The following is a 26,169-nucleotide window of genomic DNA, read 5'->3' as shown; positions in this document are numbered from 1 at the left end:
TGAATGTCTTCCTAACTTATCCTGGGTGGCTTGTCTTCTGAAATCAGAATTGTCTTTTTTATTAACCTCTATAGTATCTGTCAAAGTCCTTAGTCTCCAAACTCTACTCTTGATGCTATTGAGATAGCATCAGCAGAATTGCTTCTTGCAGGTAGCAAGGAGGGGGGCCATGAAAATGTACTGACGGGAGGGGGTTTGGGCATTAGACATGCAGTACTGGACTAGCATGCCTCCAGAGGATACAAGCTCTGCAATGTTAAGGATGTGGGATGAGTGTAATAGACATACGGCTGGGAGATCTGAAAAGGGACTTCAAATAAGCATTACAGATGTTTATCTGAAATGATTAAAGACTCACTAAATTATTCTGGCTGGAGATATTGCAGAACAAATAGATCCCTACAGTTCTTATTATATATTTCCTTCTCACTTTGATTATTAAAGGTGAATAACTACAATTCACAGTCTGAAGATCCCAGGATAAAATGCAAATTTACTATGTCACTCCACAGCTCTTCTCAGTCACTTTCCTGGTGCACTGAAATCCCCAAAGCACACTAAAAGTACCTTCAGCTTGCTATTTTCTGCCATCCAAGAAGACAGCTCACAAGCCACATCTGACTCAAGGGATTACTGTGGGTATAAAATGACAATAGCATTATCACTAAGCAGATGAAACATGTGACCTATTTTGTTACCTATCTCTTTAAGTATAAATAATAACTTTTTTTTTACCTGCATATATAATCATTTCACAGTTCCTAGATTTCATTTCACAGTATTCAAGCCCATTTACCTTAACTTTTATAAATTTGAAAATTTGATCTAAAATTTTGAATACACTTTATCAGTACAATTACTGAAAAAGGACACTTGCTGAGTGCCAAATAAGGAAAAATGTATATCCATCCTAACTCTCATTTTTCTTTTACATGGGGGGTATGCAATATGACAAGCCACACAGCCAAGCAACCAGTGGGGTGCAGATGTCTGACAATGAATAATCCAAAGAGCCTGAGCTCTGTTTTGCCTTGTTTTCTGTGCACGCTGTTTCACTGTCATGCAGTTTTGCTAATTAATGATGCTGCTTGCACACTTAACACCAGTCCTGCTTTCACGCAGTAGTTCTCCCCAATGACTGGAGAACTGAAAGTCTGGTTAATGACAGGGTTTTTCAGTACCCCAGTTCTGCAAGTCCCTATTTCCAATTACTCAAACCAGTCAGCACTACAAATATCAGCCTTCAGAGTCTTTATCTCCACATACAAAGAGCACAGAGCTACCTCTCTCCATTTTCAGCAGAATCATGGATACACACCTGCCCTCATCCTATATTTAACAAGGCACAAAATACCACTAGAGAGTGGTACTTAATTATTGTAATCAATGCTTTTGCAATGTTATTTTCCCTAGTTTCATTAAAAGTCGTGATCTTCCTCACTACAAAATCCAACTAGTGGGAAACAGGAAGATTTCCCTTTTTTTTTTCAGTGATCTCACATTCTTTTTAAGCAGCCAATATTGTCTAAGCAGGACATTGTCTTTTTACTGTGTGCACTTTCTGATTTCCATGTGACAATGACCGCTGCAAAAAAATGAGCTTTAATTAACTGGAAACATTTCTTTGTGTTGGAAAAAAATGTTTCCTCCTGAAAGTTTTTGCACAATAAAGGTGAAAAATGAATATACAATTGGCCCAGGGAGGCTTTATAAATCACTCTGTGAGATTTTATTATTTGTGTTGCTTTTAGTAAGCAAACAACATGTCTCAGAAGATGCAAAAGAAAAAGAAAAAAGTTAAAACTAGTGGATCTCAATTGTTTCACATTGCTGGTGCTTATGTATGCTTATCAAGACAAAAGTTTTCCCCACTCAGAAACTCTGTTTCAACTAACACAGCCCAGAAAGAATTTCCAAAAGATCTTATTCCCAAAATTTGTGTCTATATCATAGACTCTATCAGTACTTAGCCCACAGTGGAAATGAGTGGGAGAGGAATTTACCATTATCATTAGAAGTAAATTATCATTAATTATCATTAATTGGGGAGGAGGTGGGCAGGCTGGGAGCATCAGGAAGTCAGAGAAGTAGACCAACTGGTGGAATCGTATTCTACTGTCCCTGGGACAGATGCATCAGCCAGCCACAACACAGGAAACGAAGGATTCCCTGCCCTCTCAGGACCTGGCAGAAGGAGGGGACCAAAGAGACTAGGGGGAATAGAAGCATGTTTCTGCTCGGGGCAGAAGGCAAATCCCCTTCCTGCCCACTTCACCCTCCCAGGTGCCCTTACACAACACCTACAAGGCTGCGGAACTTGATGGACAGGCACACAATGATGTGGATGAAGGTCCATCCAGGTTGGAGGGGCTGCCTAAGGCAATTAGCCTACCCCCCGTACCATGACCACCTCCATCACAAAAAAAAGAAAAAAAAAAAAAAAAAAAAAGGTTGTTGTCATAGGTGACTCCCTTCTGAGGGGAACAGAGGGCCTGATATGCCGATCAGACCCAACCCATAGGGATGTCTGCTGCCTCCCTGGGGCCCGGGTGAGAGATGTTACTAGAAAAGTCTGGTACGCCCTCTGATTACTGTCCATTATTGTTTTTTGATGTCAGCAGGAATGCAGTAGCCAAGAGAAGTCCAAAGGCAATGAAAAGGGACTTCAGAGTATTGGGGCAATTGGTTAAAGGATGAAGTGCACAGGTAGGGTTTTCCTCTATCCTTGCAGTAGCCGGAACAATATTTAGAGGAATAGGCAGGCCCAGCTGATCAATACACAGCTGGTGTCACTGGCAGAAGACCTTGCCGAGAGATTTTGACCAATTAGAGGGCTGGGCAATCACCATCCACATGAAGAGCAAGTGCTGGATTCTGCACCTGGAATGGAACAACCCTGGCTATACATACAGACTCAGGGACAAAAGGCTGGATAGCAGCCCCGCAGAAAGGGTTTTGGGGGTTTTGGTCAACAGCAAGTTGAATGAGAGCCATCAGTGTGCCCTGGCAGCCAGGAGGACCAACCGTACCCTGGGGCGCATCAGGCCCAGCACTGCCATCTGGGAAAGGGAAGATTGTCCTGCTGTGCTCTGCGCTGGTGCGGCCTCACCTCGAGCACTGTGTGCAGTTTGGGGCACCACAATATAAAAAGGACATAAAACGGTAAGAGTGTGTCCAAAGGAGGGCTACAAAGATGGTGAAGTGTCTAGAGGGCAAGACATACGAGGAGCAGTTGAGGTTACTTGGTTTGTGCAGCCCAGAGCAGAGCAGGCTGAGAGTAGGCCTCGTGGTGGCCTGCAGCTTCCTCACAAGTGGAGCGGAGGGGCAGGTGCTGAGCTCTGCTCTCTGGGGACAGCGACAGGACCCGAGGGAACAGCATGGAAGCATTCAAAAGGCAGGTCCCCATCACGTTGCCATGATCCACCCCAAGGGGCAAAAGGAATCCTTCTAACTGCCCCTGCAACGCCATGCAGCTCCTCTGTTGTGTGGTTATTCAAAGTCCCACATAAACCTCTTTGTTCTCAACCCCCAACCACTAGGGGATCTTTCCAGCATTCTGTCCACTCAGCGGGATATTTGCAGTTGTTTCAAGATCCCAGTTTAGAGCACAGATGTCCCAAGATAAGCTCCAGACGCACACCTAACACATTTCAACCACTAACAGGCATTCAGTCTAGACTACTGCTAGTCTGAGTAAGGCTGCCTTGAAATTTACAGAGAAGAAAGAATTCATATAGAATAAACTCCTGTGCTCATGCCTTATGACAGATTTTGGAAAACCAAACAGAGCAGCAGTCTCCCTTTTATAAAGGCATTTCTGACTTTCGCATGGATTATGACAAAGTTAAAATTATTTTCAACAGCAAACCATCAAGAAGTAAAAAAGGATTCTCAAGTCCCATGGAGAATCCTCATTTAGTACTTCAAAGGAGCCAGGTAACTTTGTTATGACTATGTTTGATGTAACTCTGCATAAAAAAGATACCTTTTGGTACGTGTCTATGGGCAGATTATTTATTTATTTATTTATTTATTGAAGTGCTATCTATTCCAGCAGCACCAATTATTCTTGAACACTACTAAAATATGTTACTCCTGATTAGAAAATTTTAAACTCTTTCAAAACAGCAATGCCAAAGTACAAGTTGAGCTGGGAGATCATATTTTTCAGAAACTAAGGACTAAAAAAAGGAGGAAAAGAATGATATGTTCAGTGTAGAAGACCTGAAAGCCAACTGAAAATACTCATTACACCTGCAATAAGCCAAGAGTAAAATATGTATTTTCACAAACTTGTACTGTCATGGTTTTGAGAAGCAGCTGTGAGGGTAAAATGCTCCTGTGGCAGTCTTACAGGAAGCATGTTGTGCTCCTTCCCAAGTAACAAATTTTCATAGAACACTAGATTTTATTTCATAAACTCTGTATTTCAATATGCCTACATTTTCCTAATATCGTGGCATATTTCAACCACAAGAGCATCACCAATATCTGTCTTTCTGCAGAAGTAAGTCTGTGTGACAACGTAGGAGCCTCACAAACGTGGAATACATATTCCCAGGTTACTGAGCACCGGGCTGCCTAGTGCACAGAATAAAGGGGTAGAATTGGAAAGGGATAAATGTTATCTCTGCTGAGCTGCTGTGCAGGGAAATGGAACAGCACCGGCAAGGGCACTGAGTGCCCGCTGGACACCAGTTACCCAGTGTGTCATATCACTTGCGAGAAGCAAGGGTACACAAGGCCGTAGGTTCACACGTCTTTTGAAAAACACAAGATCAATGACTTCAGCTGAAAAAGATCAACTCAAAACATGTTGCTGACTGCATATGCCACTCTTGGTACTTCGGGGGGACCACTCCAATGACAGGTATCACGAAGCAAAGGGAGACAGATGTGTAACTACGACTCCAGCCCTCACAAATAGGTGAAGTATGCGCATCACCCTGACATATAATTCCTTTCGGATGCACTGACAGCCTTTCGTGTCACCTTTCATGTCACCTCTCGTGTCACCTTAGCATCACAGTGAGCTCTCCACAGAACTGCCCTCCCCGCTCCCTCTCGCTGCGGCTGCCCACGCAGACCCCCGAGCCCCCCTCCCCTTCCCCCGGGGGTGGGCGACCACGCGTGGCGGCCGCTCTGGGACCCCCGCCGGGCTCGATCCTCCTCAGCGGGCAGCCAGCCCCGCTCCGGCTCCGCCGTGCCGGCGGCCCCCATGACGGGCAGCGGGGCGGCCGGGGGCTCCGCGCATGCGTTGGGCCGGCGGGACTTGGTGCTCCGCTCCGCTCCAAGTTGCAGCCCGCGGCTCGGCCCCCGGCAAGGCGGCGGTGGCAGGGGAGCTGCTGGGGCCGGGATGAGGGCGGTGAGGCGGGGCGGCCCGCGGGCCCTGTGGCAGCCGCTGGTGCTGGTGCTGGTGCTGGTGCTGGCCGTGGCGTGCGCGGCGCGCAGGTGAGCGGCGGAGGGGAGCGGGCGAAGGGGCCGCCGGCCGCCTCCCTTAACGCGGCTGTGTTCCTTCCCGCAGCGCCGACGAGCCCAGCAACATGTCCTACGTGAAGGAGACCGTGGACGGGCTGCTGCACGGCTACGACATCCGCCTCAGGCCCGACTTCGGAGGTGAGCCGCCCGCGCTCCCCGCGCCCCGGCCCCGCTGCCCGGGCTCCCCTCGCCTAACCCGGGCTCCCGCATCCCCTTCGCTCCCTTCTCCCTTCCCCGCAGGGCCGCCCGTCGGTGTGGGCATGCGGATAGAGATCGCCAGCATCGACGTGGTGTCCGAAGTCAACATGGTGAGTGAACCAAGGGCGACCACTCGCCCCCGGGTCGGCACCTGCACCCACAGGGGGCTGTGCCCGAGGGAGAGGGAGAGCAAATCCTGCAAAGCAGCCGGGCACGTCGGGGGTACAAGGAAAAGTTATCTGTGCTCTTGACACAACGTTCGCATGTAGCGCTCCAGAAGCGCTCGCTGCCTTGCTCAGCATGCCTGCTACAGGTTTGAGGTTCTGGGTTTTGCTTGCGCTGTTTTGCGCTTTACAGTGTCAGCAGCTGTCATCGGAAACGTTGGGTTTGCCTTAGCTGTAGCGGCACATGACAGATTTGTGTGATTTTTTTTTTTTTAAATGTCAAATGATTTAAAGTTAGACAACTCATACTGCAAGCTAAAGGCATTGAATAAAAGCGTCAAAAAGTAAAGAATGTGCAGCTTCTACAAATCACTCATTCCTGTAGAAGAAAAAAGTATTGTAGATTAAATACATGAGGATGTTCCCTATCCAGCTATCAAAATTAGAAAAGTCCCCAAGCTACAGGTGGGAAACGTATGGCATTTGATTTCAGTTCTGCCGCTGAAAGGAGCGCTGCTAGACATGCAGGCTCGAAGAAAAAAAAAATGTCTGTACACTGCTTGCCTCGTTTGACAGTCTTTTCCCAGAAGAAACTGAAAAACCAGGTACAACTGTGAACATTTTACAAAATCATGCTGGATTAGCATGCACCCCAGGCATTTTGCTCTCACTGTCTTTTCTTGTACTGGGTCTCATGAAATTCTAAGATGCGTTGTTTACATAGGGGAATGCTTATTTGGCTAAAAGAAGCTTAAAACCTTGCATTTCCATACTGATCAGCAGTTTATTTCACTAAAAAAAAAAAAAAAAAGATATTTGTCCATTCAAAGTAATTTACTTGTGGTTTTTTTTCCCTTGTATATTACAGTTAATAGTTGTCACTCAAAACTGATGAAGAGAGTTTGTTTCCTTCTTCATATTTACTTTTTTCTGTTGTTTGCTGTACAAGCACAGTTCCTATTTGCATGTAACTGCTATATTTGTTAGGATTGCGCCTAGGAGAGTTGGGAGGAAAGGATATTTGTCACTTTGCATGTAGCATACCAGTCTCAAGTTTCAGCTCCTGGAGTTCCTGTTGCTGCTTTGTACTTTCAGGGAGGACACAATAGGGCCTGTGCAGATGAGGCAGAGAAAGCAGAACATAGATCTTCTCTATATCAAAATAGTCAAAGAATAGATTATCTCCAAACTGTTTCTGCCACCCTGTAGCAGGATCACTGCTTCTACAAAGCAATGTGCCCTGGAAAAGCCAAATATCATCACCAAAATACCTTCTCTGAAAGTTCCAGAATATATCTCACGAAGTTTCAACACCTGAAATCCTGTTAATTCAAAGGGGAGTGGATGTGACAGTTTCCAGTAGAAGTGCATTAATTGCATTGGTATTAATTGCATTGGATTGCATTGTGGTTTGCATTGCATTGCATTGCATTGGCTTGCAGCATTTCTGCCTAGCTCTGACGGATCTAACATGCAACTTCCTGCACCCTTCCAGTTCTTGCACAGGCCGTGGTAAAGTGTAATTTGAACCTTCTAGTTTCTAATCAAGTGAATTTGCATGCTAGATGGATTTGGCAACTCACCACGTGCTGGGTTGGGGGGGGGGGGGCGCGCTTGACTAAGGCTGGTCAAAAAAGTGACAAGATGTTTTAATTTCTTAAAATGACGCATCTTCACAGTGGAATGAAGCAACCATTCCCAGGTATAGCCAAAAACTGGTACCTTAAGGTAAAATATGGGAAAAAATATGGGAAAAAAACAGTCCCCATTTGAAATCGGTGTGAAAGGGCTCACCCATATCACCTGTACTACATTCATACCATGTCTACAGTGTTCTTTGTCACAAGGTCTTTATTGTCTTGTCAGAGACCATTGTATAGTCTTTTTTTGGGCAATGATCAGTAACCTCATCCATCATTGCAGAAATTAGGGGATTGCTATGTCAGCTTAAGAGTAACATTCCTGCCTAGTGACATAATGCCTTATTCTAGTATTATTTTTTTTCTGAGAAAAGAGAAGGGTTGCAGCAACCTGTGAATCTTTTAGCTTTTCATCTTTCCTTTTAAACTCGTGTCTTGTAGAATTTTTTTTTCTCTCCTTAGTAAGAGGAGTAAGAGGTACCATTCTATTCAGTCAGTCTCACCTAGGAGGAATGGAGGCAGTTCTCTCATCCCTTGGCTCTCCTCAGGAATGTGAAACCTTATTTCCAGAATGGCAGAAGCAGCTATTCCAAATCTTGATACCCACTGGTGAGGTTAAACTTTCTATTTCAGTTTCAGCGCTTAAATAAGAGTAAAGTTCTTTTTGTTTGTTTGGTTGGTTGGTTGGTTTTGTTTTTTTATATCTCTGTACTCCTTCAGTGTGTTAGATGAGAATTTGTCCCGGCTGTAGGCTGTCCACCAAGTTAACAGGCAGATTTGTATGTCTGAGTAAATCCAGTCATCAGGGAAAAAAGTTGAAATATAAACAACAGAACAATTGTGAATTCTGTGAAAACCATCCATAATAACTGTCTGCTCAAGCAGCTTGTTTAGTTGTCATGGCTTCTTCAAATATGCTAGGTTATTATGAATATACTCAATTAATTACTAAAAACTCACAAAGCCTTGAAGTCAACCATTCTTGCTATTTCCCCTAAGTACTCAGGCTTCATCTGTTCAGCTCGTTAAACTGCATTGTTTTATAACTGTTTGGTAGTTCAACAATACTGTACTGAGCTGCCATAGCAACTTTTACAGAAAGATTAATTGAAGCAGTCATTCTCATGACACCTATGTTTGGCATCGGATACGTTGTCGTGTATTGATTTTTGCAGGTAATAAGCTGAAGAGCTTGTCATACATTGAACAAGCAGAAGTAGAATGTAAACGTTGTAATGACCGTTGCCCTGTTCTAATCATACCTTCTTCCTAATACACCATAAGTTTTAATCTGTTTCCATCAGATTTTCACATCCTTGCTACAGTAATTGGAATTTACAAAGCATTCACTTCCAAAGGTACAAGGTGACTCTTCTGCGTTGTCTCAGTTAATGACTGTTCAGCTAATTTTCATCCATGACAGAGTTTCTTTAGGAGTATATTAGACATTTACATGAATATAAAGAGTTCATTAAGAACCATGCTATGACTAAATCTATTAAGTTTCTGTGACGTGAATTGTCTGCTTTACCATGATACCTTTACCTGATTAACAGAAGGTGCTGATTGTACATCAAGAATGAACATGGGTAGTATGATTCATGGTAGTTACCGTCAAGCTTCAGGGCAAGCAAGCATATGACATATTGCTATATCTACAAGGAAACAGTTGAGAAGTAACTGGACTCCTAAAAAAAAAAGTGCACATGCAATACATGACAATTTTCTCTCTAATATGTTTTTCCTACTGAGCAGGTAGTCAAACCTTTATAATAGAGAAAAAGTATGTGCTGAAAAGCTTTGATTTGTGTAATGTGCTGTAAAGCTTTGAAAACCAATGCACACATTAAAGACCCTTTTATAGAGCAGTTGAGAGACACAAAAAATAAGCCCATTGGTTCATTTTGGGGAACTCTGTTCCTGAAGTGCCTTACTGATTTTACACTGATGATGCAGATTTCGTTTATGTGGTACCAGATTGCAGGTTTTGTGTCCCAGCAAGAAAGAAGGAAAGAAAGTTTCATTGTTCTTTGGCAGGAGAGGTATAATTCTTTAGTTTCTCCACAACCAAAGTCTGTTTTACTGTTTTTCTCCCAAACAAGTCACAAATCTTGCAGAGAAGTAGGATCTCATCTTTGCTCACTGTTCAGAAATCACTATCTTCTTCCCAGGGTTTCTCCTTAAGAAGTCTACCTCTTATGCTGTCAACATACCAACCTGTTGGAAAACATTCTTGGCCCAGAAAGAATTTAGTTAGCTTAAACCACTCATATTTGCACCCTTTGGGAAAATGATAAATAAATAAGCCAACTATGTATATTTTTTTTAATCTGTTTCACGCTATACCTCCCTTTTGTATTCTGTCCCTTTATCTTTTCACTGTTATGATTATACATAAAAAACTAGACCTAGAAATAGACATTATCTTCTGGTGTATTTTTGACACCTTGGCTTATGCTCAATGCTAAAGTCACGCAGTTGTGGCACAGAGTAGACCCGTGTGTCATGTATGATCCCTCACGTTGTCGTTACTGCATGACTGCGGTGGGTTTGGAGGACGAAGCATCTCCCACAGCACTAACACTCCACAGCCCATGTAATCAGACATTATTTTCTACCACACTTACTTCACTTTTCCTGGAAGCAATGTAATGCTTCTCTTTTTTCTTGCAGCCTTTATCATTGCTCCGAGGCCTACCACTGAAACACTAGCGTACATTAGAAATTAAATCCAAGAGAAGTTCACCCTCCAACATACCAGGAGGTTATAGATATGCTACCTTGGAGTTCACTGTCTGAAGGATTTTTTTCATAGTTGTTTTGCATCACACGTTGCCACCATAGCAGCAAATGCATTATGGCACATTTACAACAAAATGCACAACCCAGCTCCCAGAAAGATATTCATTAATGTGCAGCACAACCGTTTATACAGTGGACAATTTTCAAGGTAATTCCATCTTTTCATTTTTCACTGTATATTCTCAGACACAATTATGTATATCACCATGTTACCATATTGTAGTAAATCCTCAGTATTATTTTGCTGAGGATAAATTCATGTTTTGTATTAGTAAAGAGAGAAATCAAGGCATTCGAGTGAAATATACAGTAGCTCTGTGCCCACAGCCCAAGCCCCAATTTCAGCCCTCCCAGGGCTGTTGGTCCCAGGCAGTGCTGGGGTTTAAAGCCTCAAGCTGGGTAAGGTTTAGAACCACTAGAAGTTTACCCATTATTCCTGGCCAGCCAGCGCTCATGCATTAGATCCCAACTTTAGGAACAATAGAGAGACTTACATATATGGGTGCAGGCTATCTTAAGACACTTTTTGCAGGTTAAGCTGTGTTTATAGACTTTGCCAGAGTTTCACACATCATCTTGTCCCTCAGCTGATTGGCTGGGTTAAGTATCTGAGAAAGCAGCGTGTTGGCTATTGCGAATGTCAGTATAGGAATTCAGCTCTCTTGTGGAGAGTTTAGGACCCAAATTAGCATCAAGAGCCCCATTTCCATAGCTCTTTGCATCATAGCAGCCAAGTCTCCTTTATTTGAATCTTAAGTCTGGTACCTGGAGAACTAGAAAGTCAAATTCCTTCAGCTCAGCCCGTAAGGCAACAGAAGTGATCAGGGTAGTCACAATGACAATAAATACAGTTCCTCAGTCTAAATATATTTGCCTGAAGATTCTTATAGAGATTAAACTGATTTTGAAAAATGGCATAGAACTCAACAATTCTTAATGAAAATTAGCCTAGCTGTAGTGCAGAAGAAGAAGGGAGAAGTACTTTTCTGTTATATAGCAACTCTCTTGAAAAGCATGAAGGACATGCAGAGGACTTGAAATGAATATTAATAGAAACATTCAGCAACTGATTTTATTTTTTCCTGCAAATAAAGAAAAACTAATCAAGTAATAATACATAAAGGTCAGATCATTTCATCACTGTCTGTTCCGAGCAGGAGTAATTATATTAACAGTGAAACATGGAATGAATGTAGAAATAGGCAGCTTGAGGTTAAGTAGCTGGGTCATGTTATTGGGTGTTTTGCTGGCTTATTTTTCATTTGAATACAGGAATAAGTGGTCCTTCAACAAAATTAACAAGTAGACAGAACGGGTAAAGTGATAACTTAAATGTTGTTTCATATGACCCAGAAAAGATAAATCTTCATTTTTTTTGAAAATCAAACTCAACTGAGACCAGCTTCAAGCAAGTATTCCAAGTTCTCTTTTTAGCCTGATGGGCATAATACTTCACAAGTTCCCTTATTTCAAGGTTTAAACAAACAAGCTATTAATGCCCTTCATAGAAAAGAAGTGATTCTTTTATTATTAGATGGGCAACTCTCCCATCTCCCTCAATTGTTTCTCTCTCTGGCCACTGTAGGTGGCTTACCCTTACTTCCTAGCATTTCTCAAGGGCTGATAAACTCAGTTCTGACCCATGTACATCATCTTTTAGCCCTGATTTTACACTTGATGCCACAAGGCATCCTGACACATCTGTAGTCCAGCCAGATGATGTAACTCATGTGGAGCCTGCATTTGTGAAGACAAAAGATAAGATGGTCACACTTCCCGTTTGGTTAAAACGTATTTCAAGAATACAGCCATACAACACAGTTTTTTAACATTTTTTGGTAACCTGCTTCTTTCCTTCTTGTTTCTCCCGAGCCTGGAGTAAAAAATAAAATAAAATAAAATAAAATAAAATAAAATAAAATAAAATAAAATAAAATAAAATAAACAATAAGTCTGAAATACAGTGCTATTACTGAGATGAACTGTCAGAAATACCTGGAGAGGAAAGGACCACATGATTTCTTAATCATTCCCCCAAACACTTCTGCCAGGTTTGTTTCCTGAAATCTACAGTTAATCCTATCACAATGGGACCTGCAATGAGATGTGACTTTGTTGTGGTTTAGCCCGGCTGGCAGTCAAACACCACACAGCCGTTCGCTCACCCTCCCCCCTCCCTCTCCGGGATGGGGGAGAGAAACGGGAAAGTGAAGTCTGTGAGTTGAGATAAAGACAGTTTATTAAGACAGGGAAAAGAATAACAACAACAACAATAATAATAATAATAATAATAATAGTATTAATAGTAATAATGTGTACGAAATAAGTGATACACAATGCAATTGCTCACCACCCGTTGACCGATGCCCAGCCTATCCCCGAGCAGCCGGCCCTCCCCCCCACCCCGGCTAGCCACCCCTATATATTGTTCAGCATGACGTCAGATGGTATGGAATACCCCTTTGGCCAGTTTGGGTCAGCTGTCCTGGGTCTGTCCCCTCCCAGCTCCTGCTGCATCCCTAGCCTGCTCGCTAGCAGGACAGAGAGAGGCTGAAAAGTCCTTGGCTTGGTGTAAGCACTGCTCTACAACAATTAAAACATCAGCATGTTATCAGCGCTCTTCTCATTCTAATCCAAAACATAGCACCCTGCCAGCTACTAGGAGGAAAATTAACTCTGTCCTAACTGAAACAGGACAGACTTCCAGTTATGTGGATGAAAAAATCCAGGGTTTTGCCAAGCATGCCCTGTTTTGTGCATCTGCATCAAACAATGTGCCTGTGCTGTGACCACTGAAAACTTCCAGACTGGGGGTCTGTTAGCCTGTACAAACCCCACAGTTCAGTAGCACAAACATTTTGAGAACATTCAGGGTCCCAAATGATTCTTTAGTAACAGAATGGTCAACAATTCACACAAAGGACCCATTCCCCAAAATTATCCTTTTCCCAAAAAGAGAAAAATACCTCCATAAAATTCAGAGTTTTTCCAGGAACGTGAAAAATGTTTCTTTTTGTGTGGGTGGGTGTGGTTGTGTAGGCAGGTAGGTAGGACAGGGCAGGGGGCTTAATTAAAAGTTTGTATTTTTATTTTCCCCATTTTCATTGCCTTTTTATTTCTGAATCTGGAAAGGTGAGAATATCAGAAACTCCCACAGTGAACATTTGTCTTCATAAGGAGATTTAAGGGACGCTTTTCAAATGGCTGCAAAACTTGGTGATTTTTTTTTATTGGCTTTACTTTGTACTTTATGCCTGAAGAGTTTTTTGTAATTCTTCTAGGCTGTTTTCATAAATTCTCTTCCAACTGCAGTTCAGGAAAGACCTGGAGTTAAAGCCGTGCACCCAGAAGAAGGAACAGTCACACCACCAGTTCTCCGTGAGGTGTGAAAAGATGTTCACCCTCAGGTAGCACCAAAAAGACTTGCTCCTTTTCTCAGGATGCCAAGTAGTCTGAGACAACAGCTGAAACTGTTAAATCAAACCCAGGGATTTCCATCATTCAGCAGCATCCCCAGCTGCTGTGTTTTATGCGGTGCTGTATTCCAAACAGCAGCAGCTGCTGAGAAGAGTTCTCTGCGATGTCTTATTCCCCATATCTACATAACCTGTATTTTAAAACATCAATGAAGCCTGAGAAACTGACTATAAGGGCTTCTCTCAGGTGGTGAAAGAGTCCAAGATGACTTCCAGAAAGATTTTATACTTCAATGCTCTGTAAGACTCCTTTTTTTCTTCAAGAAAAAGAATTCTGAATCTAAAGCTGTGCACCTTTGTGCTTGTAGAATTCCTCTTTCCTCACATGAAATACTGCCTGTAACACTGGCAGTGCTCCAGAAAGTGTATTAAAATGAAATTACTTATACCACAAAGGCAAGACTGCTGCAAATATGTTCAGAAGGAAATCTGTAGTAGTAGTCTGAATAATCTAGCGGAATAACACCAGATAATACAGTTTGTTTCAACCTTTCTCTAAGCACTAGCTCTGTATTAAGATTTACATGTGCCGGAGAAGGTAGATTTGATTTTTTTGTATATCAAGCTTGACAATGTTCTTTCAAGAGTAAAAGGCTGGTTTTGGCTAAAGCAGTGTCACACTGATTTGCTCCATCCTCTGCTGGGGCGAATCCTTGATTGCTTGTGTTATGTCATGAACAGGGAAAAGGTAGTCTAAAAGACACAAAGGCAGCTTCTAGAAAGTTGTATTGTCACACAGACATCCACCTCATAGCAAGAGTGAGTTGTAAGGTTTTAAATACTGTAGATTGCATAGTTTCAAAGCAAAGATTAATGGTTTCAGACTGCCAAATTTAATTAAAGGTTGGAATAAATGTTCTCCATTAAGATTCATCAATCCATTTGGCTGAGATTGAAGAATTTCACTCGTGTCTTTGTAAATTGTCTATAGAAAAAACTGAAGAGATAGCAAACTTAAAACTGCTGAAACAGATACATGGTGTCTAAATATTGTTCAGGATCTTAATCATATTAAAAGAGGAGTGCAGTTAATTCCCCATCATAATTTTATGCTGAAGAACCTCTTAATTGCAGCTGAAGTAAAATGAGTACCAGTCAGCTGCAGGTAAATGCATTCATGCTTGTGTGTCTCAGGAGCTTTTGAGCAGCACCAGTCCCCACAAGCACTGAGGACTCTGGTCCCATCCAAGGGGACCAGATGCTGGTAACCCCACTGGTTTTAAGGAGTATGGTCATGGATGAAATGTCTCACACCAGTAAAATTAAGCGCATGTTAGTTTTACGAGCTCAACAGTTTGTTCAGCAGTTTGTAGGAGCAATCCAGCTCTCCAGTTTACAGCATTTTTAAACCTTTGTTTCACTGCAATTTTCTGTGTAATTACTCTTCAGCATGAGCAAATAACCAAGCCTGGAATGATACCCCTTCCCCTGTGTTCTTCCATGCTGATTTATCCTTTCTTTGACCAATTTGTTTGTAAACGATTCACTCTGAATACCAATGCACTGGTCAAGGAGAGGACATAGGTGAGCTTCAAAGACTTCATAAATGTATTGCACTTCACAGGCAGTGTGCAGCTTTGTCACCGGCTTCCTATGAAGGCAACAAAACATGGGATTAGCAGCCACCTGTAAATTACGGATGTATTTTATCCACTGTGCCAGGTCTGACTAGAAACAAAAATGAGTAAGCTGCAAAACATCAACAAAATGCTGGGAATCAAATCTGCAATGACAATGACAGACTTCACAGGTTGTTAAATGCTGTGTGGATTCCTGCACTAATAGGAAGCAAATACAGTGTCATTGTGGTATCAATTGAAAATGAATCCTGCATAGAAATCTTTTTAGTTCTCACTGTCAAGAGAAATGGCTTTGTTTTCCAGAAGCTCCTGAGTAGCATGTATTATTGAGATCTCAAGGAATAAGACATTCTTTCCTTTTAGTTATTCCTAGCAGAAATTCAGAGTAAGCACAAAGCAGATGATTACAATGACCAGCATAATTCAGAAAACACAATGTGAATGCGAACAGCAAAATAGAAACCATTTCGCTCAAAGCAATTTTCCCAGCTCTTCTCACCAATACAATCGTCTGTGAGAGAGAGAGTTGCTCTCAGAGGAAATTTTTGCACTAGATCAAATTATCAGTTCATTGAGCCAATTTCAAATATGAAACTAAAAATTTTGCTTCATGCTGGAGTGTATCATCCTGATGGGATGTCTGTGTATTTTATCATGCCAATTCTGAAAACATATCATAACACAAATCTTCCACTATTTCCCTCCCAGAACCCAATAATCCTCATAAAAATTATAAATTTTACACTGTTCTACCCTTTAGATAGCACCAGGGAAATACCACTGCCAGAGACATAATAGGATAATGTGGTCCATGTCCAACCACTGCCCTTCTGTGAGTTTGATCTATCATATAATCAGAGATTCATTAAGGTTGGAAAAGACCTCCAAGATCATCTAGTCCAGCCATCCCCGTGACTGCTCAATCTCTCGCTGGAACAGGTATCCTTTGTAAGTGATACTGTTGTAGCTCCTAGGAGAGGGACTGCTAGGAGGAGACAGCAGTTCTGGGATGCACAGTATGAGTCAAGATTTCTCAAGAATAACATGATCCTGCACCACCATGGGCAGTGTTGGTCTTTGGACATTTTGCAATGTGACATGGGTACAGTGTTGTTACACTTCCCACTATGAAACACTGCTTATGTTTTTTTGTCTGTTTTTTTTTTGTTTGTTTGTTTTGTGCCTTCACAGTTACAGGTTGTCAAAGAATAGATGCTAAATAGGTTGTAAGTTATTTGTAAAGTGATTAATATTAATTCTTCTACTCATCAGCTACCTGAGAGCAGTAACAGTAAGTGCAGCACTGGCAAAGAGCAGCAGAGCAGCCAGCAATGTCCTTGGTATTAGGTGCTCATTTTTCACATCTGCAGAAGCCAAGAAGCCATAAGCAATTAAATGACAGGACAGCTCCAGAGCTACCTCCTCTCAGAAGGTAACATGGGACAGGGGGCCACCTAGGAATGACCTAGGAATGCTTCTCATTGAGTTGTCCAATATAAAAATTCTTTTTTTTTTTTCCTCAAAACAATGAGAGAAGGAAAGAGAAAATAGATACGTATTTTTTATCTGTTCACAAGTCACTTTTTCTGTTTAGGTAATCTTTCTGCTTATAGCTATGCTCCTTCCACAGCAGGATAGCTACTATCTTATTGGAAACAAATATATTTTTGAAGATTAGATATTAATCTGCAGATGATTCAGACATGTATTGTTCAGGCAAGCTTATTACATGTGTTTAGTACAGGACCTGGTGGCTTCAATGCCTTTTACACAGCTTGTGTTCTGAAATCCAGGCAACCCTGGCACTCCAGATCACATAGAACCATTGCAAGACTTGCTGCTGACAACCTGTTGGTCCAGGGAACAACGTCAGCACCTGACCTGCAGGAGATGACTGCTGGCTCAGCAGGGACCCCACTGATCTCACGGCAGCTCAGCTGTCATGACAGATGGACAGTTCTTTTCACTGTTACTTAAAACAGGAATGTCATGGTTTAGGTTAGTTTGTATAGGACTATATAGAGCCCCTTTCCTAAAAGAATACAATGCACTCAGACATTTTGTATAAATTTGTCGTTTGCTGTGTTCCCAAGGATGTTTGTGGGACTAAAAGGGAGTTTGGACTAAAGCAGGCAGCTCTACCTTCCTCAGTTGTTGTTTGGTTGTTATGTTTTTTTTTTTCTCATCCAAATGATTACAGTGATGGAGAGTTCATCACAATATTGTGGATAGGGATTAAAGAAATACAGAGCTATGTACATAACTGAAAGCATTACGAATCCACAAAACTTAGAAGGATGCATAATTTTGCTCTTATGTCCAAGCAAATGGCAAGTCAGTATTTCATATGCATTCCAGTTACAGAAGTGATCACCGTAACACTCCACAACATTCAAGAACTCTGAAAAAGAACAAGACAAACTTTTGGCAATAGCAAATCAATGTCAATTTGGAATTAATACATTTTGATTGAAATATTTTAATTCTAGTATTTAGCTTTATCCATGTGCTCTTGGATCATCTTTTATAGACAGTCTGTAGAAGAAAAAATTATATATTTGAAACCTGGGTAGGGAAAAAGGGATTCTCATTTATTAGCCATTCTTCCATTGAATATCAATTCTGAAGGACTCTTCTGGAGTACATACAGTATAAAAGTACCCAGGCTACCTGGTCCTTGGGTTAGTTTCCACTGAAATCCATGAGGATACATCAGTGAGCAATCAAACCAGTCTTACTCAGGCTGATGATACTTTCCTGCAGTAATTGCATTTTCTTGCAAAACACCTAGCATTCATAAACTCAGAGCAAACTGAACTGTCCTGAACATAGGCATCAAGGAAAACTTTTCAAAATGCTGAATGTCTATGCTAAAGCTGCTGAGAAGATCTAAATAGCAAAATGCAAACAAATGAAAATGAGGAATTGAGAAAAAGCAAGAACCCTTTATCATCCTATGAATATATTCTCTGTCATTTCAGAGTCTTGTCTTGCAGACAGCTTGGTTTTCCATGCAGCTTTTTTAAAACTTCCCTGCTGCTCCATCCATCCATCCTAACCTAACATTTGAATGTTGATATAAGAAGTTATTCTGACAGTAATCTGAGATCTCAGTCTCCCTAATCTACATTGAGCCAGCTCCAGTGAAAATAAAATGAATGTGAACAACTCACCATGCATCTTGGACCTTGTTGGAGCAAGTCCAGAGAAGGCCCACGAGGATGATCAGAGGGCTAGAACACATCTTCTGTGAAGAGAGGCTGAGAGACCTGGCGTTCTTCAGCCTGAAGAAGAGAAGGCTGCAGGGAGACCTTATAACGGCCTCCCAGTGCCTAAAGGGGCCTACAGGAAAGCTGGGGAGGGCCTCGTGGTCGGGAGTGTAGTGATAGAACAAGGGGTAATGATTTTAAACTAAAAGAGGGCAGATTTAGATTATATATAAGGAAGAAATTCTTTACCTAGAGGGTGGTGAGGCACTGGCACAGGTTGCCCAGAGAAGCTGTGGATGCCCCATCCCTGGAGGTGTTCAAGGTCAGGTTGGATGGCACTTTGGGAAACCTGATCATTATTTGCAAGGGGGGTTGGAACTAGATGATCTTTAAGGCCCCTTCCAACACAAACCATTCTATGATTCTATGATTCTTTTATTATTCACACCCACAACTACATTATCAGCATGAGGTAAGCTTTAAAAGTCACAAGTGAGAATCTCTTCCATTCTCTGTATAGATGTGTGATTTTTTATTTTATTTGTATATTTGTCTTTAAATAAATAAATTAGGGTGAGTCTACCATTTGGGGAATTATGTGGATGTTAATTCTTCTGTGTCCCGGCAAATGTGACTGTCATTGTAACAGCGGAGCAAAGCTGTCAGGGGAGGTCACAGTTCCATAAGAGGCAGTCAGTAATTCAGCTAGCTTGGGACAGGCACAGAGAGCATTTTGGATGGCAGTGCAGAAACCTTACATTTTGGTCTGTGTTCAGCAGGAGACCGGTGCCTACAGTGGTCAAATCTTGCATTATAGAAAAAAAGACAACCGGCTCAGGGGTGAGGTCCATGGTGGAACCATAGGGTCAATTTCTGTTCCTTACACAGATTTCAGACTGTGGACACAGCAATTCCTCTGGCCCTCAGTCCCTTCTCTGTTGTCATTCCTGCCTCACAGGGATATTATGAGAATTAAACCCATTGTATGAGCATTTATTTGGACAGTGGGCAAGCTTCTGCATACTCAGGTGAAAAGAAAAGGCATACAGCCTGTAGCTAAAAAAGAACATATCCCCTTTGACCAGTGATTTCAACAGAGCATCATGGCTTATGACCCAGCTGGTCTGTTCCTACATCTCTAGAACAGTATTCTTGCGGTACTGACAGGAATTTATTTCTTACTTACCTAGTGAGAAATCCCAAGACAGCACAAGATGTTGCATGGTAATTACATTTTCCTCAGTGGGATTACTGAATGACATATTGTGATATATCAAGAGGCAACTGTGAATTTAACTTGAGTCAGCACAGTAGACTTTACCCGGTACAGTATGTTTCCAGATGAACATAGTGTGAGTGCAAGAATAAAGGGAAGTTACTGAATACCTCACAGCACCATGCATCCTCTGTCAGCATTAGCTTTCAAAACATGCCTGGGTCTGGGCTGCCTTGGGAACACTTTGTGTATTCATTATTTGTTTAGCTTACATATTCAGTTTAAGTACATATTGTTTGCAGAATGGATTCACAGGAGAAGGTAATAACAATACTAATTTGTAAGAAGAATCAGGCATATCAAAACACAAAACTTACTGTTTCTTTTTATTTACTCTTTGATGCCACTAACTGCTTGTTTCTTAAGTAAGCAACAGGCATGGCAATTCTGTAAGTAGGCTATTTAATTTCATTAAATTTCAGGTTTGCCCAGTTTTTGGGTTGTGACAACAATATGTAACAGCAGAGAATGTATAACAGCAGAGGGCTCTGCTGATCATTAAAGAGGCTGGCAAATTTTCATATGTATCCCTGAAGGTCTTAATGCCTTTTGCAAGAAATTGCAAGGGTGGCATTTGGGGAGGAAGATGCAATAGTGCAGAAAGGTGGATATTGAGCTTTAGTTCCTGGATAGATGAGCAGTTCACATACTTTGGTCCCAAAATATTGCTATTGATGTGCTATAATGAGATCTGAGCATGGCAGTGCTGAATATCTTCAGTTGGTATCAGTCTTCTTACCAGGGAGGTAATGCAGGTTGCTTAAAGTGCCAGGGAGGAAAGTTTTCCTCCCTCCTCCTCTAAATAACTTGGTTGAAAGATCTTCTGTCTCTCCATTAATGCTATAATACAGTCTATGCAGATATTTCCCCTAACTCAGGAAGATAAGGTTAGTCAGTTTGAAGACCTAGAGAAAGAGCTTTTTTCTTGCTTTATAATCTGCTACTCCTTTAATTGAAAAGAAGGAACACTTTTTCCCCCAACAGTCCTTAACCTCACGATTCAAGCATTACCAGAGCAGTTGCACAAAGTAATTTAGAGTTCCCTGAAAGCTGTATGGATTTTAAATGTGGTTTGGCAGATAAAAGAGCTCCTCAGACTCATTCTCTTGACCATGTCTACTATACAGAGCGGTCAAAGGCAAGAGAAGGTAATATGGCTGGTGCTATGATTGGTGTGTGCCAACTGAAAATTTTCAGATACTTGGAAAGAAATCCAAGAAACTGAGTAAACTGGCATTGTAGCTGTTAAATATAGTGAACGAGTAACAAGACCTAAGCAAGGACAATGTGCTCAGATCCATGACAAAAACTGCTACATTTGTTAAGAGGAAAAGGTAGAAATCATAGTAAAATAAAAAAGTTTTCTTACCTAGTCCATCCACTGTGTGAGTATGATACTGCCCTACACTGGGTATTTTCTGTGCTTATTTAGTGTGAAAGACTCCACGAAGTAAAATGGGATCATTGCTGTGCAGTCCTTCCATATCTCTGTCAGGGGATTCCTCTTGTCTCTGAGACATTGTTTCTTTCACTTCATGGCTTTATATCACATTTCCCAGTACCTGCTCCTTTCAGATAAGGGTAAGTCATTTTGTGTCCTTTGTTTTGCATCCCATAATTCTTCTAAAATAAGTCACTTCTCACAAATTTTTCTCATGTCATATGCTTGAGCTCAGTGGCCATTTTAGTTATTTTAAAGTTAATGAAACAGCTTGTCACATCATGTACACAGCCTGTGTAAGGATCTGCTGTGTGCAGACTGGAAATGCATGGTTGGCTTCTTTGCTGCTCCCTAGGTTTATCTTCACACAGGTCATAGAGAAGAGTTAACAACTCGTGAGTAATGTCATTCTTTATGTGAGTAGTCCAATTTGGAGTTACGGTTTTCACTATACATTGATGTTGGATCAGAAGCCCTTCTCACCAACACCAATATAAACCCTGCTGGTTTTTAATACCATGAATTATATTTTATTAATTCTGTTATCTTGCCTATTTTTTTAAGTCTAAGCAATCTTAGCTAAATATACCAGCATCCTTAGCTACAATGTCTAGTTTAATACGTGACATCCTGCATTCACTCAGCCTTCTGGTTGTGCCGTCCCAGTTTGGTCCATGTCAAGTTAGCTTTATCATAGAGGTCATTTGCAGAAATATTGGTACATCCCATCCATTCCAGGGATACACAGCATCTTGGAAAGTTGTGTCATGAATAGCAGTTGAACAACACTGAGCTAAGTGATTTACACTAAAATCTTCTGTGCAAAGAGCTGAGAACAGGGTCAAGATGCTTTATCACACAAGATGCTTCCCTGGCATAAATTACTTATGTTTCCAGGTACTGTGGCTGAGGCGAGATACGAAACAATGTCTGTGAGATAAGGCTGGAGATAAAATGCTTTGACTGCTCAGTCTGGGTTTGATTACAGACAAGAAACAAATGAATTCATGGAGAGGCAGTATATTTTCCATAGCATGGCTGCTAGTAGATAGGCAACTTCTGTATTGCTTTCCACATCAGTGCCACAAATGAATTTGTATGCAAGCCTGAGTAAAAATATGTTACAAGAAGATAAGTAAACACACATTTTCAAATGTCAGCAATCCAGTTCATTTTCTCAGGGTTGGGTTTTCCGTTGAGTAGGCAGCAGTAGGCAGCCACAAAGTGATATATGTATTTTTCATAGTCAATACCTTTTGTTCTGATACATGAGGTATGCAGGCTGAGGGCTCACCAGGTGTCCAATTCATTTCCATGGAGGTAGGCAAACCGAACACCTGCATGGCAGATGAGAAGGGGGACTTCTGGCAGAGAGCAGGAAGATATCCAGCTGGATTTTAGTTATGGGCTTGCTAAAATTGGCCTGTGCTTTGAGAGACACTTTGGATGAAATTTGATAGTTTTTATCTAGTTCCAGGGAGAAAATTATGACATTTTGAAATGGCACTGAAAGCAGAGAAAGCAAATGGTGAATGAATTTTCAGCCCAGACAGCAAGGCATAGCATAGACACAGATTGACAACAGTGCTTTAAAAAGAAGAAAAAAGAAAAAAAAAGAAAAAAAAAAAGCAATCTTCTCTCCAGAATGTCTGGGTTTTATGAGGGTGGAAAGTATGTTTTTCCAAAGTGCATTATAAGCATCAAGCAAGAGTATTTTTCTCACTTTAACATGGGATGATCTGATACCTTGATAGCAGATATGGGCAATTTCTCAGTTTCTTTGTAGTCTTGATATACCCAGACAGTCTTATTGACAATTGTATTCAGAGTCAACAATAAAAAAGAAACAGAATCAATGAAATATATTTCAGAAATGATCTACAGAAAACATATGTAGATAATACGCTAGTAAGTACTTAGAGCTTTCCAGAGTTGAAGGCAAATACCAGACAGCATATTGTATACAGTCTATCATACTACAATCGAATTTTAAAAAATGAACTACATTTTTCATTAAAGTGAAAGATGGTTTCTGAGAACATAAATCTCTCAGAAGATGTAACATTAAAAACTAAAATAAAAAAAATTGCTTTTTCATCAGTTTCTGTTAGCAGATGAAATCTCTACTATTTGCACATCTGTAAGCATGGTACAATCAAAACAGGAATATAAAATCACAGAGTCATAGAATCATTAATGTTGGAAAAGACCTCCAGGATCATTTGGTCCAACCATTCTCCTACCACCAGTATTACCCACTAGACCATATCCTTAAGTACCAGGTCAAACCTTTCCTTAAACACCCCCAGGGGCGGTGACGCCACCACCTCCCTGGGCAACCCGTCCGAATGCCTGACTGCTCTTTCTGAGAAGAAATGTCTCCTAATTTAGAACATGAACCTCCCCTGGCACAACTTGAGGCCATTCCCTCTGGTCCTATCACTAGTTATCTGTGAGAAGAGGCCGACCCCCTGCTCCCCACACCTTCCTTTCAGGCAGTTGTAGAGAGCAGTAAGGTCTCCCCTGGGCCTCCTCTTCTCCAGACTAAACAACCCCACTTCCCTCACAGGACTTGTGTTCCAGGCCCTTCACCAGCTTCATAGCCCTTCTCTGGAGACACTCCAAGACCTCCATGTCCTTGTGGTGAGGGACCCAAAACTGAACACAGTACTCGAGGTGCAGCCTCACCAGAGCAGAGTACAGGGGGACAATCACCTCCCTGGTCCTGCTGGCTACAAATAGAGAATCAACTTCTGTTAAGTTAGTTTCCTTTCACCAATTTAAGTTGTTTTTACTTTATGAAAAGCTTTACTGTCTTACGTTTAACCAAACAGGAAAGGATTGCTAAGAAAATTTCCCTTCAAAAGAGAACTCTTCCCACTCTGCTGTCCCATGGCTCCTGTATCTTACCCCCATCCCTTACTGCATCAGCCAATCACACAGGGGAAAAAAAAATGGTGTTTCAAAGTGCTGAGGTGTTCAGCTCAAGAACTGCATAAGTAGGAGTTTGGGAAGGAGGATTTGGACAGAGTTATGATGGAGAAAACACTACCCTGAAAAATACTTCATAAATTGCTTAATTTTTTTAGTGATCAGCATTAACCTTAACATAAAGGCCAGCAAAATGCTTAGGGACTTGTTGTCATTGGAGAATGGAATGGAATAAACTAAAGCATGACTTTACTCTCTTTTGCTATATAGGTGCAGCAAAAGGGAAATGCATAGACATCTTCCCGAAGTTGAAAATGAGCCTTGTAGTGCTCCACCATGATTATGAACAGAAGGTCTTAGCTTTGGAACAGAAACATATTCATATTTCTTCTTGGTCTAGAAAGTGTTTTGTGGATAGACAGTGTCAACTTGTTTTTTAAACCAGGCAGTACCAACAACTGAGCAAGATATTAAGCAGAGTGGTATGAAATTCACTGTTTGCATAGGGTTCCATGGTAAAAAACAATGAATTCACAACTGCAGGCTAAATCATAAATGAAGGCAATGCAGAAATCCTGCACGTTTTGTAAGCCACTCCTTCTGTGTTGGTGGCAACCATTGTTTCTTTAGCATGGCACTGTGTGTTTGAAATGGGTGTTACTTGATCTCCCTCATACGGGATCCTCTGGATAATTCTCCAGTTAGCATTTCCTACTGACAAATTGCCCCAAACCCACGAATCTATCCCCTGCCTCCCACGATAGCTACTTGCAGCTGTTAGAATAAAAGAGTTGATCAACAGCAGGAGAACTGTGAGTGTATTGCACAAAGCTCCCCAAGCAACGCAACCTTTGGAAAAAAAGGTCTTTGGAAAAAAAAAATCACTCCCAGAAGAGATAAGAATGACTGGCTTGACTGGCTACAGTTACTTAAACATTTGGAAAAAGCTTAGACAATGTGATGAGTCAGGCAGAGAAAATATAGGCAATAGTAAGGAACTGCACAGGATAGTGGTCAAGGACATCGTATGTAATGTTGCTGGAGATTTTATAAAAGTGAGTATTAGTCTTTCTGAACAAGGATTAGAAAGGAAAGCTGTTTTTTAGCTGAGATTCTTGCTAGCCTAATTCAATTGGTAAATCAGCTGTAGAGTTGCAATTATGTTTTATCTAGCTATAGTATTTTCCTTTGCTGAAGATTTGACCTTTCCAACATTACCAGTTATGACAACATCCAACAGATTTATTATTATCAGTTCACTATGAGATTTTATGGTATCTCTGATTTCATCTTAAAAGCGGAGTTATCTAAGTGAACCTCACCATATAAGAGGTAGACTCAACATAATAGTTTATTGCTCTATATGATGTATTTCGGCCCCTGTGTTCTTCTCTTTTTTTAGGTGTATATGATTTCCAATGTTTCCAGGTCATGGCAGAGTCTCTTAATACTCATAATCCAAGTTACTAATCACCTGAAAATTAGTTTTTGTTCAAATAGTTGGGGAAAAAAAAAAACACAATTGGTTAAGAGGATTATTTTATGAAGAAAAATGCTTACACGGATGCATTTTTCCATTCAAATTTTCTTCTGTCCTGTTGATTATAATGCTAAGAAAATCAAATTAACAACATTTACTGAACTTACACACATTAGCAAAGATATATATAATTGTTGTGGAGCCTCCACATCTCTGAATGTTGTCTTTCCTGTAAGTTTTAGGTATCTGTAAACCAATTACAGAACAGCAAATAGAAAACAGGCTTTTTGTTTTACTGAGTCTGTCTGGTATGTTTGTCAAATCAGTGCCATCATTTGCTTATCTATGGCAGACTGCAGAAAGAAGCTTTTTTGATTTTCTTTTCTATTCACTATTAATTCTGGAATGAGAACAACTGGAAGCCATAATAAAGTCAATATTCTTCCTGCATTAAACAAAGGGAAGGCTGGCCAATGTAGACAGAGAATGGCAAA

General features: G+C 41.2%; 1 protein-coding gene across 3 annotated transcripts in view; it reads left to right on the top strand.

The window, feature by feature from the left end:
- Window positions 1–5,262: 5,262 nt before the first annotated feature.
- GABRB1 (gamma-aminobutyric acid type A receptor subunit beta1) overlaps window positions 5,263–26,169 on the top strand; it is a 125,410-nt gene continuing 104,503 nt past the window's right edge. For all 3 annotated transcript variants that reach the window (XR_005819569.1, XR_005819568.1, XM_040556146.1), the window contains exons 1-3: window positions 5,263–5,451; window positions 5,525–5,616; window positions 5,719–5,786. Coding sequence is in view for 1 of the 3 variants with exons in the window: in XM_040556146.1 (XP_040412080.1) it covers window positions 5,357–5,451; window positions 5,525–5,616; window positions 5,719–5,786 (255 nt within the window). In the remaining 2 variants the exon portion in view is untranslated. The remainder of the gene's footprint in view (window positions 5,452–5,524; window positions 5,617–5,718; window positions 5,787–26,169) is intronic.

The sequence above is a fragment of the Cygnus olor genome, chromosome 4 (genome assembly GCF_009769625.2).
Source record: "Cygnus olor isolate bCygOlo1 chromosome 4, bCygOlo1.pri.v2, whole genome shotgun sequence".
NCBI lineage: Eukaryota > Metazoa > Chordata > Aves > Anseriformes > Anatidae > Cygnus > Cygnus olor.
Note: the sequence above shows the minus strand (reverse complement) of the source record. Positions and strands in the feature narration are given on the sequence as shown.